Source organism: Bipolaris zeicola (genome assembly GCF_000523435.1).
Source record: "Bipolaris zeicola 26-R-13 unplaced genomic scaffold scaffold_209, whole genome shotgun sequence".
In the NCBI taxonomy this organism is placed as follows: Eukaryota; Fungi; Ascomycota; class Dothideomycetes; order Pleosporales; family Pleosporaceae; genus Bipolaris; species Bipolaris zeicola.
The window spans coordinates 23279-43503 of NW_006912258.1; the positions used below are offsets into that span (position 1 = coordinate 23279).

The window sequence follows — 20225 nt, forward strand, 5'->3', positions numbered from 1 at the left end:
CTATAGTGTACATTGAACCACCAGACGATCTGGGGAAAGGCTTACTACAAACGTCAAGAGGAACAATTCAAACGAGAAGATGAACAAGCGGACGAGCTGCGGACTTGGCAATCAAAAAACGCATAATGACTACACTATCAACTACATAAACAAACTCCAACCCCATTGTACGTGCAAACAATATATTAGTACAAACCCGTAAACACCAAAACACCAACCACCATGTCCCCCAAACCCATCGCCCTCATCCTCGGCGCAGGCCCCAACGCCGGCACCGCAATCGCCTCTTCCCTCTCCTCCCTCGGCTACCGCATCGCGACCGCCTCCCGCAGTGGCACCTCCACCTCCACCTCCACCTCCACCCTCTCCCTAACCGCCGACTTCACCAATCCCTCCAGCATCCCCCCACTCTTCACCCGCATCCACACCGACCTCCACGCCTACCCCAGCATCGTCGTCTACAACGCCGCCACCATGACTCCCCCTTCTGACGCCGGCGTCGTAACGTCCGTCCCTGCCGACAAGTTTACCGCGGACCTGAATGTAAATGTTGTGAGTCCGTATGTTGCAGCGCAGGAGGCGGTGAAGGGGTGGAAAGAGATGGGCAAGAAAGCGGGGGGAGGGGAGAAGACGTTTATTTTTACGGGGAATATGTTGAATCGGACTATCTTGCCGGTGGATGCGTTGGTGACGCTGGGGGTGGGCAAGAGTGCGAGTGCGTATTGGGTTGGGCTTGCGGATGAGATTCACAAGGGGGAGGGGTATCGGTGAGTTTCTTTTTGTTCATGCTTGAGAATTTTGATGAGGCTGATGAGATGGCGAATTAGTTTCTTCTACACTGACCAGAGACAGCCAGATGGTAGTCCAATGGGTAATGTGGTTGATGGGCCTGCTCACGGCGAGTTCTACGCTCAGCTGGTGCAACGCACAAACGAGGTTCCTTGGCTGGCTACGTTTGTAAAGGGAAAAGGCCATATCAGGTTTGATGGGTGAGATTGCTATAGAAATCTCTAGAGGTAAGATTGAAGCCGGCTAGGACTTGGATAGTAGTAGTACATCATAAAGCTCATACATCAATCATATCTTACATGTCGTCCAAAACATCATAGTCCTGGCCAATCTGCTTCTTCCTTCCTTTCCTGCCCTTGCTTCCCCGAATCTTTCGATCGCTCGTATATCGTCCGTCACGGTCACCGACCAGCATTCTTCCTCCTTTGCCCAGGATCTTGGCAGGTCCTTCTTCCACCGTCCTGCCGTCCTTTTCACCAATGCCAATCTCAATAGTCACCTGCTTGGCCTTCTTGACCTTTCTGCCCTTCTTGTCGAACTCGTCACTTGGACGTCCCAGACGCACACTGCGCGGAATACGTGTCTTTGCGCCAAGTGCCCACAAGTCGCCCCATCTGGCTTTTCGCGCATCGCGGAAGGCCTGCTTGCTAAAAGATCGGGGAACTGTCCAGCGCTCTAGTGTACCAGCTGGTGTGCACACGTCCAATATAATATGACCTCGTCGCTTGAGGGCAGGCAGGATGAGTCGAGGGAGTGTAAGTGGATTGACGTCGGCTGTCGATGTCAATACAGGCTCTTCTGTTGCTAGATCTGGATCCGCGTCTGAAGCCTTCCATTCATGGCCTTCAAAAGCAGCTGCCGTCGATGATTCTCCTTGAACAAAACCCTTGCCGAGAATGTCGTGCTGGGGGAGACGCTGGTCGCGTCCACGTTGAACAGCGAGGTAGCTGAACTGGACGTCTTCATGGTTCTTGTCTTTGGCATTCAGAATACGTTGAAGGTATGGTGGTCGAATGTAACGTTGACTGAAGAAACAGAAGTCCTTGCGTCCTTGAGAAACACCGGTAGACTGATACATGGGGCATGTGCTGTGGTTCGTGCATGGTGCAACAATCATACCAACCTCTTTTTCGGTAAACCTGGTTTCTTCGTCTGGATGCGACACTTGAGACTCAACGGATCGTTCAATGGTTTCTGAACCGGGTGAGGCAATGTGCTTGTCCAGTAAATAAGCACGAGCGCCAGCAACGACTTCGAATCCTCGCGGCAGTCCCTTTTCAATGAGAATCAAAACACCGCCCTTGGGATTAAGCAAAGACCAGTACTTCTCGACCTGTTCTTTGCGCAGATAGTCTTGCCGCAGAGGCCAAAGCGTGTGTGGAGCAATGATAACATCGTAGAACTTCCGTGGCTGTTGCGTGTTGGCTTCATCTTCGGGTGTCACGGTCTCTGGGAGACGAGGAATAAATGTAGTGTTTTCCAATAGCTTGCTGGCGCGGTGGCGAAGTGTGTCAGACGCAGTCAGAACAGTCGCTTTGCCTAGTGGGGTAGCGCCGTGTGAAGTGTTCCCTGATTCCTCATGCATGCGCTGCCATTCCGCCTCAAGCATCTCATGCCACGCGAGCACACCAACACCTCCTGAACCAGCATCTAGGATGGTACCACCCTTCTTGTTCTGCAGCATATGCTCTAACCATCCAGTCCCAAGTCGCCGTCGGACCTCGACCATGGCACTCATGACACTCGCATACGTTCCTGGTTGAACAGATGCCATGTATGCATCAGCTTCGATGTTGCCCATGTCCGACTGCGAAGGATCAAGCGGAATTGGTTTTTGTTCATTGCCCAAGCGTGCTGGAGCCGTGCTGGCCGAGTTGGGCAGACCCCGTCCACCGAAAATTCGGTTTGCAGATTCCGCAAGGTGCTTGTGATTGGCACGGGTCAGGAGAAGAGCAGTGGGGTCCACCAAGGTTTCTTTGGGCAAGAACACGGTTGAAGGTGAAGGCTTGAAGCGGCCAGCAATAGTCAAAGGATGGGCGCGCATGAAATCACCGTCCTCCTGTGACTCTTCTACGTCCTCCCAAGCCTCTGCTTCCTCATGTTGTATTCGGCTCTGCTCATAGACGTCATCGTGGTATGTCTGCAATTCTTCCTCTCTGCGTGCCTCCCACTCCTCTGGTGTCATGGTCTCGTCGGCCATCTCAGTAGCCTCTGCGTCTTCCTCCTCAAGAGCGTCGTTCTCAGCGACAATCTCAATCTCCTCCAGCTCGCCATCTTTTGTCCTCCTTAACAAAACCGTAGTGCCATCAGGCCGTTCTTCTTGAATGATTTCTTCCTCAGCTACTGTGTCGAGTCCCTGATTTTCTTTTGTTGGGTCGACAAACACGGGCTCTCCGTAAAGTCTCTCGTAGACCGTGTATTCTTCCGCACTTAGATGGTCCCTGGGCAAGATATCTCCGAATTGCTGCCTCGCCCTCCGCGCGTTGACTTCGTAATTGAGTGCTTCGGTTGGAGAAGGAGGTGCATCCTCAGAATGTGGGACATTTTCCTTGGTTTCTCGGTCCAAATCTCTCTTCGCAGGTGTTGTCGAAAATGTTCGCTGTGGCGCGAAGCCTCGTGAAGCGGCCGATCGGACTTGTAGCGGTACGGATTGAGTCCTCAATGGTAATCGTGCGCTACGGGCGCGCGAAATTGCGATATTGAGACGACATGATGCGCAGATGGACTGGACGCTCCTTGTCTTCAGCATGATCGCACTGCACGTCGTGTGGCTAACGAGCGAAGTGCCCGCTGCGGGAAAGAAAGAAGTTCGCCGCACCGAATTCCAGGGTCCACGCTAGTTGGGCCTTGTTCGTCACCACTTGTCCAATCACATGTTTACTATTTGCAGCAACCTTCATCGACTACGGTGTCGCATTTAAATTGTCTTGTTACTCTTCCAAATATGGTGCTGTTCAAGATGTAGAATTAGTATCCAAGTCTTCCAAAATCAAGCACATTAGCCCGAGATCGCTACCCGAAGACCTGCTAGGCCCTCGTATCCGATATTGCGTACAAAGCTGAAATTGCCTGTTACAACATGTTCCCAGAGATACAAGAATGCGCCAAGTAGACCAGAGACCTGTAAGATGGTAAATAGGTATAGCACAACAGTAGTGGCTACGTATTCGGTAATTAATTTGCATATCCTTTGCCCCTCAGTCGACTGAGTGCGGAATTGCCCCGCCTATACCACTCGCATCGCGTCAGCATCCTTCTGTTTACTGAACCAGTCAGCCGAGAACATACTTAAATGACCAGACTGTTATACTAATCAAATAAGTTGTCCCACCTTAAGAAGCAGATGAATTCGTCATCTCCCCCTGCAGAAATCCAGCATTTGGTCTTTGCTTCTCTATATATCTATTCCGTATACTGCATCACGAGGTTTTGAGTCACAGGTAGTCTTGGAATCCGAAGATGGGCTCGAATCCTCATAGCTTTGACTACTCCTCGCTCAAGGAGTTACTCAAAGATACAAATGCCGAGGTTCTGCTTCCCGGCGACGACCCGGCATACGAGAAGAGCATTGAAAGATGGAGTGAACATTGCATCAAGAGAGCTGTGAGTATTGATTTCTTTCTTCTCTCCATCTTTTTTGGATTTTTAGGCTTATAACATACCAGGCGGCTGTCGTGCTAGTTACCTCACCCAACGACATCTCCGCAACCCTCGCTCAGATCCGCCAACACAGCATCCCGTTCACCGTCCGAGGAGGTGGACACTCTACTTCTGGCGCTGCTTCGATCGAAGACGGGATCGTAATTGATCTCTCCAAGATGCGCAAAGTGACTGTAGACCCTCAAGCCAAGACTGTCACGGCCGAGGGAGGAGCCCTATGGGAAGATGTCGATGTCGAAGCTGCAAAGTACGGTCTCGCGACTGTCGGAGGTACTGTTAACCATACTGGTGTGGCGGGCCTGACACTTGGTGGCGGATATGGGTATCTAACTGGGAAGTATGGGCTGACGATTGGTAAGCTACCTTTGATACCTAGCACTTTATGTTTAGTTTGCCTTTGATAACAATTGAATATTGACAACACTAGACAACCTTATCTCCATCGAGATTGTCCTCGCTTCTGGAGAACAACTCACTGCATCCGCAACCTCAAACGAAGATCTCTTCTGGGCCGTACGCGGCGCAGGTCAGAATTTCGGAGTAACAACCGCATTCACCTTTCAAGCCTACGACCAAAAGAACGAAGTCTTCGCCGGGCCACTGATATTCCCCCCGGAAAAGATCCCGCAGATTGTTGCATTCGCAAACAAGTTCCACGAAACGAATGATGGGAACCAGGCCATGCTAATGGGCTTTTCGGCGCCTCCGCCCGCAAACGCTCCTGTTGCTCTCTGTCAGCTCTTCTACAACGGTCCGGAAGCTGAGGCAAAAGCATTTTTCGCTGACCTTTTCGCTCTCGGTCCCATCGCAGACATGACATCCATGATTCCCTACGAAAAACTAAACAGCCTGCTCAACGCCACTGCAGGCTTCGACGGACGCAAACAATTTGGCGGCGGCGCTTTCAAACTTCCCTTGAACCCAGACTTTATTGTGCAGCTGCATGCGGAGTTCAACGCGTTTGTCGAATCGCACGAGCGAATGAATGAGAGTTTGATATTGTTCGAGATTGTCCCCTACAAGAAGGTGATAGCAGTGCCAAATGATCAGATGTCGTTTTCGAATCGGGGAGATTATTACAACGTTGCTACGATTTTCAAATGGTGAGAGAGGATAAAGAGTGAAGCGAGATTGACACTAATGATACAAAGGTTCGATCCAGCACTCGACGCTGAAATCCGTACATTCTCTCGAAATCTTCTGAAGAAGGCTTCCGAAACTGTTGCGGGTCGTTCGAAAGACGGGGGAGTCGGCCAGTATGGCAACTATGCAAGTAAGTGAAATTGGAGTTGCAAAAAGCACTGCAGCCTTCTTCTCGTATTTGCACAGTCTCGTTCCAACGCTGATGGAAATAGATGCCGATGTGGAAGCGAACGAGATTTTTGGTGAGAATGTGAAACGGCTTGAAGGATTGAAACACAAATACGACCCGGACAACCTATTCAGTCATGGGACGAGGTTGACGCCGCGACCTTTGGTAGTCGTGAACTAAATTCCCGTCACAGATTAGCGATGATTGGACCAAAACTCCTTGCAGGGAAGCATGCAAAGTTGTCTGCATTCAACCTGAAGAAATCTACATTAGACATTAAGCACCCTTCATGTTATAAATTCAGCGCCTCAACAAGGCGTAACTTTGGAAATGTCAATCGCGGCCGTAATGCGAGGGTTCGAGATTGGCTACATGTGCACCAAGGCTCCATGGCAGCCCCGCTGGGTTAAAGCGATATTCTGTGCTGGAAACAATCAAATCAATCAACATGGAGGCCTAGGGTTTTTTGTTGACTTCAGATTGGCTCGATCTTGACATGTTTGGCTTGGTGTATGTTTGAGACGGTTTTAGGTTGGAGCTCCAGCTGCACCCGGAGACTAAATAGCAATGTTCAATCTAGTACATGAGTACATCTACTGGACTGGAAGATCCTTATAAGACCAAGCCATGGGTGGTTTTAGATTTGTCCTAGGCTGCGCCGTAAAGCAGCCACGCCCGTATTTGGCAACGCCCCAGATCGTCCGCTCCGCAACACACAGGCCCATATAGGATTAAGCTTCGGTAGAGGCGTGATGGTTGCGACGCAAGCTATTGGGTAGGGTCTCGATCGGCGTTAGCATTTCCAGTTATCACCTGCATGGCTTGACCTTATACATGTTAATACTATAACATAGACTTGCTTCGAGCAGATTGAGCTTCGTCTCGGTACACCGCCATAGTCGAATATCAAGCCGCTAAGGGGAAAAATGCTGATCTCGTGCATTGGCGATTTTCTTGTGTTTGAGACGTCCGCCGTGGAGCAAACAGGAACGAAAAAGCAATTCCGATCGGAAAGAGCCCAAGACAAGGGATAGCTGTACCATGGCGTGGCCCAGAACGTATACAAAGCCACTTCTTGCAGGCCAGCCCTTGCACATAGCCTCCAGTAACTCACCACGTGACCCGACTGTTCCAATGGCTTTCCACAAGCATAAACGCACCATGTCAGGAATTGATGTTTGTACTACATATTAGCATTTTCTTTCTTTTCGATCTTTTGGTAGGAATTTGTGAATTTGTTCGTATGGGTAATCTGGAATGACAGCATCAGGACACATCCGCTTGATGTTCAAATGATGTAGGATGCGGGAGAAGGAGGCTTGCATGGTGGCGCTTTTTAACTTGGAAATCAGCTACCACAATCATACTTTAGATGAATTATCAGCTCCAAGAATGCATCTTATTTCTGCAGCTGCAGCGACTTGCCTTCCGCAGATCAACTCGACCACGTTCTGCATTAGAACGGGATCATTCATTGACAGCTCTTTTTGCCATTCTCGATTTTCGTTCAGAATATCACACGCCATTGCTGAGAAGTCGGAACGCTAGAGAAACTTTAAGAAAGAACATCTACGATCGATCGAGTATGGGTAGAAGAGAGGTGGAAAATGGTAACACGCCCAGACGCGCTGAATGTCGACTGCTTCAGGACAGTACAGGAGCCCCGATACTTCAGGAAGGCTACTCTATTATGGAGCATAGTCTTTACATATCTGTCTCTGAAATTGAATGCTTGGGCAGATTGGAGATTTACTATAGATGTCTTGAATCTCAGGCCATTTGTCGTTGCAAGTCGCTGACGGCCGAGAGTTAAGCCGTTCAACGTCGTGGGATAGCGCTGACAAGCTGACAAGGGAGTTGATAAGACTAGCTCTTCCAAGTTGGGCTAGGTTTCTCTCCTTGGCGGACTTATGAAGGACCTTGTCGGGGTAAATCAGTCCATTTTCCACCGATTACATGGTTGACTGCCTTAACATATACGACGAACAGAGAGGCTCAGCTGAGGCATCGAACGTTAGATTCGTATGCAACCCATGTCGCGGTGTATGTAATCGATGATCAACAGCACTACTACAATGTCCGGATCGTTTCGGTTTCCGTGATTCCGGGTTTTTCGGCCATCAGCTGGCAAGAAATCTTCCCTTGATTCCTCGCTGTACCGAATACGAGTTTAAGATACACATTTATTTTATACCAACGGCCTTGAGCAGCTTATCCTTTTGTTCGTTGGCTGTGTGATTTTGTGCCTCGACGCCCTTGACAACGTCGCTCATGGTCTCGACTTCCTTGACACCTGTACCATGTGCAAAGTGCCAAAGCTCGTCTTCCTCGTAGCGTACCTGGAAGGCTTGCCAGTTTTGGGCCTTTAGCAAATTGACGTGCTCGGTGACAGATGGGGATGGGCCCGAGTAGACGAGGACGCCTGGATAGCCTGGCTTGGTGAGACCCGAGACGGGAGGCGACGAGGATGGGGGCGAGAGGGCAAGTTTGCGCTTGTTGGTGTTGAGAAGATGATGCAGCCATATGATGATTGTTTTTGGGGTATCAGAAGTGGCACTGGCACTCTGAGGGGGATTCAGATCCGAAGAAGCAGACTCGATGAGACGTTCAAAGGTCGCAACGATGGCATCGAGCGATTCCTCTCCCTCAAGTAGTGTCAACTCTGCTACGGCTTCTCTCAGACGTAGCCGCAAATCATTCTTGGCTGCATCCGTTGCAGAGATGATGTCGGGAAATCCTGAATCGGGATACGTCTCCGGTAAGCGAAGAAGGAAGGAGCAATGGCCATGATTGGTGAACTTAAACTCGCGGGAGTTGGGATTGTAGTGTGTGTGGTCGGGGTACATGGCCTGTAGTAGCTCGAGCTCAGTTTCAAGGCGGGCGGGTCCGTGGTCCGCCATGCTGAGGACAAGCGGAAAATTCTACCAGGCATGTACGTATTCACGTACGTATGTAATGGGCAGATTGTGGTGGTTCCCGCAGGCAGTCCAGGGGGGTTGGCGGGAGTGTGCGGTCCTTTTGCTCGGCTTCTCTTGCAAGGTGAGAGCCAATGGGTGGCGTGTGTTGTGGGTGCTCGACTCCACCGTGTAGTGGTTGCGCCGGAGACGTGACGCGATCCCGATCCACCGGGACCCGTGCGGGGGCTGCACCTGAAGATGGATGGACAATGGGTGGCAGAACGACGGGCGATAGTGCATGCCGCATAATTGATGAGAAACATGGTCAGTGTAGGGTGCATAAGTGGCGTCGTAACAAGGCCGGTATCTCGCTTGCGTCTCATCTTTGGCTTGCCGTGGCCGGGGTGAATGGACACACGCGAGCATGCTCGGGGGCGTTTGCATTGGCAGCAGGACAGGTTCCCGCGGGTAGAGAAGGGCTGCACGTGAATGTCTGTCCATGTACGCCCTCTTGCAAAGGCACATGCAGAACAGGCATTGTTTGTGTTCTTGTTGCTCGTGTTTGGAGGGCGAATGACTAGCTGGCAGCGAGGGTGTTGTGTTGTGCCTGGGCCGTATGACGGTGAAACCAGTCAATTAGGGTTCCCAAGGCGGCTAGCCGGAGACGCGGAACGTTCGCGCTGCCCGGTTCGTGTCCATGTGCAGGCGGCTTAGAGACATGGCGCCAACCACCCCCAGGCCCAGCAATGCCTCGACGACCACCTCTAGTGATCTGCAGTCGGATAAAGAAAACATTGGCTCCCTCGCCCTAGCCTTGCCTTCATCAATCCACCACAGTCCGCTGCTCGCGAGCCTCCGGAAACCCATCGTGATCTTGACCACCAGCTACCAAACCCTTGTCCCCAGCAACAAACAGCCTAGCAACCCGTTTGATAGTCTCACACCACCACCACAACTACAACCACTGCCACTATCACCAACATTCCCCCCCTCTCGCCATAACTCCCACTCACTGGTTCGCACCTGGCCTTGTATCCACAACTCCCTCACCATTGATACGGCCCATGAGCAGCCGCATCTTGGTCCAACATGAAGGCTGCTCCTCTCCTCGTCTCCTGGCACAATGAAAATGCCCCGATCTACTCTGCCCATTTCGAGCCACATGGAAAGGGCCGCCTAGCAACTGCTGGCGGAGACAACAATGTTCGCGTGCGTCATGCCACCAGACACTAGCCGCCAGCATCCGCTAACACCAACCACAGCTCTGGAGCGTCGAGACGCATGGCGAAGAGCGCAAGGTCACGTATCTGTCAACGCTCGTCAAGCACACACAAGCCGTCAACGTAGTACGATGGTGCCCCCGCGGTACTTCCAGGCCAATCCAGCATGCGCACACCACGGCTAACATGTACAGGCGAAATGCTGGCCAGCGCCGGTGACGACGGCAATGTCCTGCTCTGGGTCCCTGCCGAGAACCAGACAACCCACACAAACTTCGAGGAAGGCCTCGAGGACAAGGAGACATGGCGAGTCAAGGCCATGTGTAGATCCATAGGCTCCGAAATCTACGACCTTGCTTGGTCGCCAGACGGCGTCTTCTTCATCACGGGCAGTATGGACAACATTGCCCGCATCTACAACGCTCAGACTGGTACGACATCTGCCCTTGCGCCACTCTCCCCACAGCTGCTCAATAACCTCTAGGAACCATTGTGCGACAGATTGCTGAGCACAACCACTATGTCCAAGGTGTGGCCTGGGATCCAATGAACGAATACATTGCGACGCAATCGTCGGACCGATCTGTACACATTTACACACTGAAGAACAAGGATGGCCAGTTTTCCCTGGCCCAGCACAGCAAGGTCACCAAGATGGATTTGCCTGCGCGACGAGTATCTTCAAATAGCCCTGCACCACCCGACTTTGGCGGCCGCGCCTCTTTCGTAGGGGATTCACTGGCAATCGGCTCGCCTGTACCCTCAATGCCTGGCACACCGCAATCGCTCGCCCTGCCAACTATGCACCCACCGCCGACCTCGCACAGCCGTCGCTCGTCGTTTGGCTCCTCGCCCTCGATGCGCCGCTCTGCTTCGCCAGCTCCATCCATGCCCCTGCCCGCGGTCATGCCCAATTCTCCCAGCATTGGCAGTATCGGTACTGGAATCCGAAACGCACCCATCTACTTCAACGAGACACTCACATCCTTCTTTCGACGTCTGACGTTTGCCCCAGATGGAAGCTTGCTCTTCACTCCAGCAGGCCAATATAAGGCACTGCACCCGTCTGTAGGCGAGGCGAAGCCGGCGGAGGACATTACCAACACCGTCTACATTTACACTAGGGCCGGTTTGAACAAACCTCCAGTGGCGTATTTGCCAGGTCACAAGAAGCCCTCGGTTGCTGTGCGTTGTTCACCCGTGTACTACACCCTACGCCAAACAGCTCCTCCGACAAGGCAAATCACCATTGACACCTCCAACATGGACGATGAGATCCCCTCTCTGCCTGAGCCGGTTATGCCCTCAAAGCCCCCGACATCACATTCATCAATGGACCCACCACCCATTACAAGTGCCCCGTCACCCTCACCAAGCGTTTCAGCACCTTCACCCAAGCCTAATGAGAACGACGCATCTGCACCAACCGCGCCGCCCGCTGGGCCTGTGTCTGCATTTACGTTGCCTTACCGCATGATTTATGCTGTTGCAACACAAGATGCTATCCACATTTACGATACGCAGCAGCAAAAGCCGCTGTGCATAGTTAGCAACTTGCACTTTGCCACTTTCACAGACATCACCTGGTAAGAAATATAAAGACCATTCAGTTGAGAAAATTGTTGACACTTGAAAAGGTCTAACGATGGATCCATGCTGCTAATGACATCCTCGGATGGTTTCTGCTCTTCGATAACATTCGCTCCTGGAGAACTGGGCGACAAGTACACAGGGCCATTGGCTGTCCATAATAGACAGCAAAATGTACCTGCCGCCATTAACACAGCGGCCAGCCAGGCATCCAATCATTCTACCCCAACACCCACGCCGACAACTGGAAGCATGTCAGCAACAGCAACAGCAACAGCACCTCCAATGCAAAGACAACCATCTGCAGGCTTCCCAGCATCTCCAAGCTCCTTTGTTCCCGCAAGACCAGGCAGTCCAACAAGAAGCAACTCGGTGTCTAGTATTGCTACAGCCTCATCATTTGCTCCTGGAGCGGGAGATCAAAGCAACATGAATGCACCAACACCAGTCATGTCGTCAGTACCGAGCATTGCAGCAGCCAACTCTGGGCCGGTTCCTATGTGGACACCGCCTCTTACCCCTGCTCATGGTCAGGGTGGGTCGCATAGTGCCAGTAGCTCAGTCAGTGGGGTTCCACACATTGGTCAGGTCGGACGTAGAGAGAGCGAAAGGAGCGAATGCGATCGTGACGATGGAGCAGCGCTGTCTAAGAAACGAGATCTTAACCCTGTCGCAGAGGCGGAGACGGAGGACGTGCGAGAGAACAAGAGGCGGAGAATTGCACCAACGCCTGTTGAGTTGACAATGGAGGGGGAAGAGGCGATTGCGAGCACCGAGGAGGAGCAAACGCCTGGTCAATAGTAATTGTTTGCCGGGTTGAATTTCCTTTTCTAAAGCTTCTGCACTGCTTACAGCGATTCTCTAGCACGGCGTTTGGGACATGGGCCAGGATTGCGCAATCAGCCATGGCGCTGATGTTGAGCAACAGGGACATGGGGCTCTTCGACATCTTGGAAATTTTCCGGCAGTCATTATTTGTTTAATAAGAGTTCACTGTACGAAGATATGCACGGCCATGTTTTGAGATACGGGGCCAGAATGAAAGCAGATATATAACCAAATATTTATTGCAAGAGTTTGACAAGGGCAGTCCGGAAGGATTGCCGTGTGTCTCCAAGGCAGATGTGCTAGCGCCTTGCTTGCTGTAGTATGGCTTGCTTTTTTACCAAGAGATCCAAGACGGATCGGCTCAAATCTCTACCCTGTCAGATAGGGCCGCTTATCATGCCAGCCAACCACAGGGCCGCAACGATGCTCGCGGGCAGGTTCAGACGTTGCATTCGATGCAAGGTCGCAGTACAAAAGCGACTTGCGCATCGCTGGTGTCGAGGCCCGGGTTGGATGGCAAAATTCTTTTCCCCCTTCCTTTGACATCTTACTATACCCGCCGAGTCCCGTGTCCTGTAGTAGGTGATTTCCTGCATTCGTCATTCTTTGCATCTTGCATTCGCGCTCAAGGATAAACCGCCAAATCAGCACGCTCACACACACACACACACACATACATACACGCGCGCGCGTACATTCGCCCAGACAGGTTGTGTCACACACATATAAGTGCAGGTATATATGTTTTAGTAGACACAAGAGATGGACGAACCAATGAAAAGGCCGCACGAGGAGCGAGATGCCGAACAAGGGGATGATAATGCACTACAGATGTACGGCGAAACGAGTAGTCTGGGCAAAAACGACATTTTGCAGCAAGAGCATACGGATCCGGTGCTAAATGCAAAGATGCATCTTGTTAATAATGCTATTGATGAGGTAAACTTGAAGTCTAGAGAGAGAGAGAGAGAGAGAAAGTTAAAAGGGATTGAAACTAACAATGGTCGTATTAGATTGGATTTACAACATATCAATGGAAGGTAAGAAAAAAAATCCTACTTACTACATTATCCCTCCCAATTCAACTTTTTAATGATATCTTTTTTTGGGTTTCTTGAATGGAAAAGGATTAACCAAAAAGGCAAACAACAGTTATTCGTACTCAACGGCTTCGGTTACGCAGTCGACTCCCTAATCCTCCTCATCCAATCCATCATCGCGGGCCAAGCCGCCCTGGAATTCTCCCCGTCTTACGCCAACGGCCTGACCATTGCCGCCTACGTCGGTATGCTCGTTGGCGCGCTGTTCTGGGGACTCACGGCCGACATCATGGGGCGCAAGATTGCGTTCAATGTTAGTTTGCTGATTTGCTCGGTTTTCGCCATTGTAGCCGGGGCGAGTCCGAATTGGGAGGTTCTGGGCTTGTTTGTGTGTCTGAGTGCGTTTGGGGCCGGGGGAAACCTGGTGCTGGATACGGCGGTTTTCTTGGAGTATTTGCCGAGTAAGAGGCAGTGGATGCTTACGCTTATGGCGGGTTGGTGGGGTATGTTTTTGTCTCTCTCTCTCTCTCTCTCTCTCTCTTTTATGTTTGTATGAAGTTTGAGAGGTGAGTGTGTGTGTGTGTGTGCAATGGTAGTAACTAATCTGTGGGAACATTAGGTATCGGACAACTCATTGCGGGATTCCTGGCCTGGGGCTTTATTCCGAATTTCAGCTGTACGGACCCGGAAATCGATCCGTCGGCTGCGCCGTGTACAAAGGCGAATAACCAGGGTTGGCGCTACGTGTGGTATACGTCTGGTGCGCTCGTTCTGGTCATGTCTATTCTGCGCATCACGGTCATCAGACTGCAGGAAACACCAAAGTTTCTCGTCAGCGAAGGCAAAGATGCGGAGTGTGTGGAGATTCTACAGCATATTGCCGAGAAATATAATCGGCCTTGTAGTCTCACACTGCAGATGATGCAAGACTGCGGCACCACTGAGCGCGCGGCTGCACGACAGGGAAAGAGCAAATGGGGATTTGGAGAAGTTGCCATGCATCTCCGCGGTCTGTACGCGACCAAGAGAATTGGCATTTCCACCTCGCTCATCTGGCTCTCCTGGACACTGATTGGCCTTGCATATCCGCTGTACAACGTCTTTCTACCCGCATACCTGGCCTCGCGCGGCGCCGCATTTGGACAGCCCAGCCCATACATCACGTGGCGCAACTACACGCTGGTCAACTTTAGCGGTATCTGGGGTCCTGTGCTGGCGGGCTGGATGTGCGAGACGCGGCTGGGCAGGAAGTACACCATGGTTGTTGGTGCGCTTGTGACCATGGCCTTTTTCTTTGCCTACACGCAGGTGCGCACGGCGACGCAGAATGTTGCATTTACGTGTATTATCAATTTCTGCCTCAACGTCTATTATGGCACCCTTTACGCATATACACCGGAGGTTTTGCCGTCACATGACCGCGGGACGGGAAATGGTATTGCGATTGGATGCAATCGTGTCATGGGCATTTTGAGTGCGGTTATCGCTACTGTTGCTGATGTGAGTTTTGGGTTTTTCCCCCCTTCCCTTGCAAATTATGGGTGGGTTTGCTGACATGGACCGCTAGACTGGAACTGCAGTGCCGATATACATCTGCGCGGCTTTATACATTGTCATGGCGGGTATTGCGGCGGTATTTCCCTTTGAGCCATATGGCAAGAGGAGTTCTTAAGAAAAGAATAAGAATCAGAGCTTAGCCCGACTACATTGACACATGCGTCGTTGAGTTGTTGGGCTCAATGGTGGAATGTCTCTGGCATCATGATATCGTTTGATGGGAAGTCTTCCTAGTCGTCTGCTGCTGCATGCAGATGGTTCAGTGTTGCATGCAGGGTCCAAGGCGTAAACGCTTTCAGGGTACGCAGCTGACGACGTGTAAACTATCCCAGGGTAGTATAGTGTGACACCGAAAGAATATATGAAAAGTATGTTTTCTCATGTTATTGACTATGTTAGACATGTCAGGTGTGTGTCTCCAAAGGGTGCGGGCATATGAGTTTTCATCCAGCCTTCCATTACGCTTACAATGTTGTCCATCTTGATGTTGATGAGTCATGGCTTTGCTCACCGAATGCATGTACATAGTGCACAAGTCGTGGCTCAACGTTGTTGTCGGCACAAGGTCGGAGTTTCTTTTTCCCGCATGCTGTGTCTTTGGATTCGTCAGATCGGGCATTGCTTTTTCATTCTAGCCAGAGCCGCCGCAAGCGCGGGGATGCTCTCTGTTCTATTCCCATTGGTCCGAGTTTAGTCTGTTTGCCTGAGATGGTTTACAAGCCTGTGGATTGTGGCCTTGACCCAACCGACCGGTATCGTTTCGCCTGCCCTATCTGGAAGTGGCTGGGGTGTATGTGTGAAGGACGATGCGTTTGTAAAGTACAATATTACCCATGTCAACCCATGGATATAGCTAGCACATAGTTTTCACAAAACCATTGTCACGTTGCGGGATGCTTTCCATGTGGCTGTGGAGTGGATGATCCGGCGACAGGGATGGGTTGAAGCATCAGCCACTGCAGTGCAGGTCCTAGTCGAGTACCCAACTAGGGCGAACCGTTATCCATGGTGCCAAGAAGCGTTGTGGGTAACTCAAATGTACCGCGGGGGATATACATATGCAGATGCTAGATCTGCAGTGATTTGCATCGTCTCCAAGAGATGCAATTGCACGAGCAAGTAAGCAAGCGAGGGAGGGGCATTATCAGAACCCCGACTTGGGCTAGTGATGCGATACAAAGGCGACCAGGCAAGCATGCAAATGAGAAAGGGAAATGAAAAAAAGGTTTACACCGTGTTTTCAGTACTGGGCTTGGCACTTGGTAACGTGGACCTTGCATAGCTGGCTACGCTTATTAGGCTGGTGAAGATGTGGGATATGGCCTGACGAGGCGGGGATAGGTCGCAATGGGCTGTGTATACCGGGCAGGGCTCGGAGAGAATCCGGGCTCGGACAGTCGGATAGTTGCAAGTGCGATGGACAGAGCGACGGGTCGGCACAAAGGTTGTGAGAAAATAGGCCTTTTCCTACCGGTCCATCTTGATAGTATGTCGGATGTTGGGTTGGCATGTCGTAGCCCGAGTCCAGACGGAGCTAAGCACGTGTGGGCCGAGGGGTGACAGCGGACAGTATAGTGGACAAGACCTTGCTGCCAGCTGCCACGATCGGTCTGGCTGGCTGGCTGGCTGGCTGGCTGGCTGTACAGTATTGTAGGTAGTGGCCGATTTGCAGCCGGGGCTTGCCACAACCACCATGGGCTCGAGGCTACGGCAGGGCATAACGGCTGCTGGTGATTGGCGGGCGGAGGATGCAGCGCGTGGGCTCTGAAGCCGTATAGTACGTGGCTTTACTTTGCGCCTAGTGCTGACGGGCAGCACTGATCGACGGGCGCTGTAAAGGTTCCCCTTGTGTGCCATGTTGCCCTGCTGAGCTTCCACCTACCACCGTCCAGCCGTCCGGGGAATATGCCCGTTCAACACGGCTGCGCTGCCATCTGCCATCTGCCATGCCCTCATGGCAGGCGGGGTATCGCGGCTCCTCTGGCCTCGCATCTATTTACCAGTCTGTACATAACCGTCTTGCATCCATCTACTACATACTACATGTGTACTAGACATGCGTCTGTGCTATGATTGCGAAGCCGCAGTAAGCAACGCATCCGCTGCTGGGAATCCTGGCCATTAACAGCTGCGGCATCAGCACCGGTCTTGCTGGGCTCATCAGCCATAGGCGCAGCCGCACCCAAAGGCAAGCGACCGCTGCTGTCTACATATATACATACATATATACATACATATATACATACATACATACATACATACATACATACATACATACATGCTACTTACGTAGCACGCTGGCCAAATGCGGCATGGCCAGCCGGGCATGCAGGCGTCGCACGCAGCCGATGCCGTGGTGGTAGGGCAGAGTGACCAAGAATAAGCTACCATGAAATAAGCAGCCATAGTAGCAGTCGCCTCGAAACCGTTTGCTGGGCTGGGGGATGCATGTGGGCTGCCGATGGATACTAGTGGATGCTGGGTCCAGCAGGGCGGGCTGTAAAGCAGCGGGAGTGAGCACCTCTAAGCTCAATCCCTACCGCTGCTGCGCTCGAGTATAATAAGAGGCACATGTTCAGCCCTCTGGCGTCAGTCCTGCTGCTGCTCTCGGCGCAATTACTTTAGGGCGTATGCTCGCGCCCATCACCAACTCTTACTTCCCTCCCACCCCCATCCCTCCCACACCATGGACTACAACTATTACGCCGCGCCCCAGCAGCCATACTCGCACCTCGTCGGCGCCGGGTCTCACCCATTCCCTCACTCGGGCCTCGAGCGGGACACGACACATAGCACTGTGAGTTTATTTTGTTTATTTTGTTCATTTTGTTCATTTTGTTTTTTTTGCTTCCCCAGTGGTGTGATGAAGGTTGTCGAGTCGGCCCTGCTTGCGTACACACTCACCATGACTAATCGGGGCGTGTACAGGAATCTCTTGACGCCGTCCTGTTTCCTACAGCCTACGATGCCACTGGTTTCACCAACGGCTTGCCGACCCCGCAACAGGAGTCCCCCGAAAACGCAACAGCAAACACTCCCATGGCTGCAGGTAGCGTAGACTCGGGCATTGGTGCCGAATTCGACGATGGCCGGATAAGCCGGACGAGGAGCAGTAGTGAAGAGAAGGATAACCTGACGCCTGCTCAGAGCAGGCGCAAAGCTCAGAACCGCGCTGCGTAAGCTCCAACCGTCCTCTCCCACCTGTCCCGCCATACACTGACCCTCTGGCCCGTCTACAGTCAGCGTGCCTTTCGTGAGCGCAAGGAGCGCCATGTCAAGGAGCTCGAGACCAAGCTCTCCGCCCTCGAGTCCAGCACCCACTCGCTGCAGTCGGACAACGAGCGCCTCAAGGCTGCCCTGCAGCGTGCCCGCACCGAGAACGAGATCCTGCGTGCCACCAGCGGCCACTCGCCTTCGTCCCCACCCCAGCCAGTAACCGCAAGCTATCCCTCGCCCGGCGCCCACCTCCTCCTCGAAGACCATGAAAAGGACGAAGAATACAATGTTCAGCCCCTGCCCAACGGCTCCGTTATCAACGCTGCTGGCAAGGAACACTCGCGTCAGGGTCCAAGGGGCAAAGAGGTCCCTGCCGCAAAGGCCTGGGATCTTATCCAGTCACATACGCTCATCAAGCAGGGCCTCGTAGATGTGGCCGATGTCTGTGAGCGGCTCAAAGGCTCCGCCAAGTGCGATGGTCATGGCCCCGTCTTTGAAGAGAGCGCCATTTGGCAGGCCATTGACGAGTCACGGCGCTGCGGAGGTGATGAATTGATATGATCTTCAGCCAGGCACGCTGAACCCTTCGTTTCTCTTAATACCCCCTTTCCCTTTCGTTTTACTGTCATGGTTTCTGGTGTTTTGGCGTCCGGTACATGACTGGCTGGTGGGGTTGTCTACTAAGCTGGCCCACAAAATCGGACACTTTCGTATCGCGGCGAGGCACATTTTGGGCGGTTTGTTCATGTTACGACACAGAATAGCGATAGGCTTGATTCCTCGAGATTCTGCATACACTTACCACAATCAAACAAGTACGCATATCTGATCGGTGTATCAGTCTCACGCATCCTTCATCCAGCTCACAAACACGTGTTGCAATCTGACTGCCATTATGGCTTCTGTTTTCCCTCTCAGGATGCAGCATGAGACGTCTGAGCAGCTCAAAGTTTATCCAACACATAGTTTGCACAGGGAACCGGAATCACAAAACCCGAGCACCGCCAACAAGGATCGGGACAGGGATCTTGGAGGCACACCAGGCGCTCGACTGGGGTCCGATCACGAATTTGTGGTTCTGCAGCGGAAATAAAGCTTCCCAAGACATTGGTTGATTCTCACCGTATTAGGGCATCTGGGCTTAAGTACTACATGGATTCTGGTTTCGGGGAGCATCCGGCAGCACACAGCAACACTCTAATCATCTGTCATCGCCGACCTCTATCCATAAACGGCAATAGGAAGTGACTCAGTTTCATGTCCTAGAACAAGGCCCGCCGCAGCAAAGCAAAAATCCCAATAACCGTATAATACTGACATGGTATGTTGCTTTGTGCTAACACGGCAAGCGGGCCGACTTTACTGTCTGTAGCCAGCTGCGTACGGAGAAGAGGAAGGAACTGCTGCCGCTGAAAGCCAGCCAATTGTATAGCAGGAACCATGCAGCATAGCGTTGGGGGGGGGTGAAAGTCTAGATAGCACAGTGACCAGGAACGCACATGCTACCTGCAAAACTTCATTTTGCAGATACCAAACCCTACAATAAGACTTTTCTCTTTGTCTCTCGGCCCCAAACCTTCATCCAGCGTATATGTTACATAGCAAAGAAATGCACACTGAATACATACATCACTCCCCCCCCTTTCCTTGAACCCCCTCCTTCTCCTTGATGAAAACTAAAAAAGAAAAGGCACCCCACTACAACATCCACACAAATCTTCTCCCACCCGAATCCGAAGCATACTTTTTTACCCGACCTTCTCTCTCTCTCTCTCCCTATGTGCGTGTGTGTGTGCATAATGCAAGCCACATCTCGCTCATGCTTAGCCCCCACACCCCACCACCCTCCCATGTCCCCAAACAAACAAAAAAACCCCACTCTCAAAAGCCCCGTCAGCAAGTATACACGCACACCTGGCGACATGTCAGCACTGCACGCTGCCAGTGTAAACGGTGACATAAGCCCCCTCTGGCCCAGACCACGGATGACTTGGACCATGGTAATGTAATGTAATGTGCTTTTGGGATGGGTGGGTGTGGTTGGCATGCGGGGAAGCGATGGAGGGGGGGTGGGGGGCCTTGTTCCGGGGTCCAGGTTGAGTGGAAGGTTGGTTGG

General features: G+C 52.0%; 8 protein-coding genes across 8 annotated transcripts; 6 read left to right on the plus strand and 2 right to left on the minus strand.

Annotated features, from left to right (window-relative positions):
* Positions 1-222: 222 nt before the first annotated feature.
* Positions 223-993, plus strand: COCCADRAFT_106454 (uncharacterized protein; the record flags this gene model as incomplete). The annotated part of the gene is made up of 2 exons (XM_007718039.1): positions 223-767; positions 828-993. 2 exons carry the CDS (start codon positions 223-225, stop codon positions 991-993), a joined length of 711 nt encoding a protein of 236 aa, XP_007716229.1.
* A 91-nt stretch (positions 994-1084) lies between these two features.
* Positions 1085-3538, minus strand: COCCADRAFT_8319 (uncharacterized protein; the record flags this gene model as incomplete). Its single annotated transcript, XM_007718040.1, has 1 exon — positions 1085-3538. One exon carries the CDS (start codon positions 3536-3538, stop codon positions 1085-1087), a length of 2454 nt encoding a protein of 817 aa, XP_007716230.1.
* A 710-nt stretch (positions 3539-4248) lies between these two features.
* Positions 4249-5941, plus strand: COCCADRAFT_106442 (uncharacterized protein; the record flags this gene model as incomplete). The annotated part of the gene is made up of 5 exons (XM_007718041.1): positions 4249-4392; positions 4455-4803; positions 4877-5552; positions 5601-5722; positions 5805-5941. 5 exons carry the CDS (start codon positions 4249-4251, stop codon positions 5939-5941), a joined length of 1428 nt encoding a protein of 475 aa, XP_007716231.1.
* A 1405-nt stretch (positions 5942-7346) lies between these two features.
* COCCADRAFT_106430 (uncharacterized protein) lies at positions 7347-7574 on the plus strand (the record flags this gene model as incomplete). Its single annotated transcript, XM_007718042.1, has 1 exon — positions 7347-7574. One exon carries the CDS (start codon positions 7347-7349, stop codon positions 7572-7574), a length of 228 nt encoding a protein of 75 aa, XP_007716232.1.
* A 370-nt stretch (positions 7575-7944) lies between these two features.
* Positions 7945-8661, minus strand: COCCADRAFT_29458 (uncharacterized protein; the record flags this gene model as incomplete). Its single annotated transcript, XM_007718043.1, has 1 exon — positions 7945-8661. One exon carries the CDS (start codon positions 8659-8661, stop codon positions 7945-7947), a length of 717 nt encoding a protein of 238 aa, XP_007716233.1.
* A 1086-nt stretch (positions 8662-9747) lies between these two features.
* On the plus strand, positions 9748-12269 carry COCCADRAFT_106472 (uncharacterized protein; the record flags this gene model as incomplete). The annotated part of the gene is made up of 5 exons (XM_007718044.1): positions 9748-9867; positions 9921-10023; positions 10073-10309; positions 10363-11464; positions 11516-12269. 5 exons carry the CDS (start codon positions 9748-9750, stop codon positions 12267-12269), a joined length of 2316 nt encoding a protein of 771 aa, XP_007716234.1.
* Positions 12270-13070: 801 nt separating this feature from the next.
* COCCADRAFT_106450 (uncharacterized protein) lies at positions 13071-15008 on the plus strand (the record flags this gene model as incomplete). The annotated part of the gene is made up of 5 exons (XM_007718045.1): positions 13071-13235; positions 13310-13336; positions 13449-13839; positions 13956-14836; positions 14904-15008. The coding sequence occupies 5 exons, from the start codon at positions 13071-13073 to the stop codon at positions 15006-15008; spliced, it is 1569 nt and encodes a 522-aa protein (XP_007716235.1).
* Positions 15009-17579: 2571 nt separating this feature from the next.
* Positions 17580-18670, plus strand: COCCADRAFT_29461 (uncharacterized protein; the record flags this gene model as incomplete). The annotated part of the gene is made up of 3 exons (XM_007718046.1): positions 17580-17690; positions 17822-18069; positions 18133-18670. 3 exons carry the CDS (start codon positions 17580-17582, stop codon positions 18668-18670), a joined length of 897 nt encoding a protein of 298 aa, XP_007716236.1.
* Positions 18671-20225: the final 1555 nt, after the last annotated feature.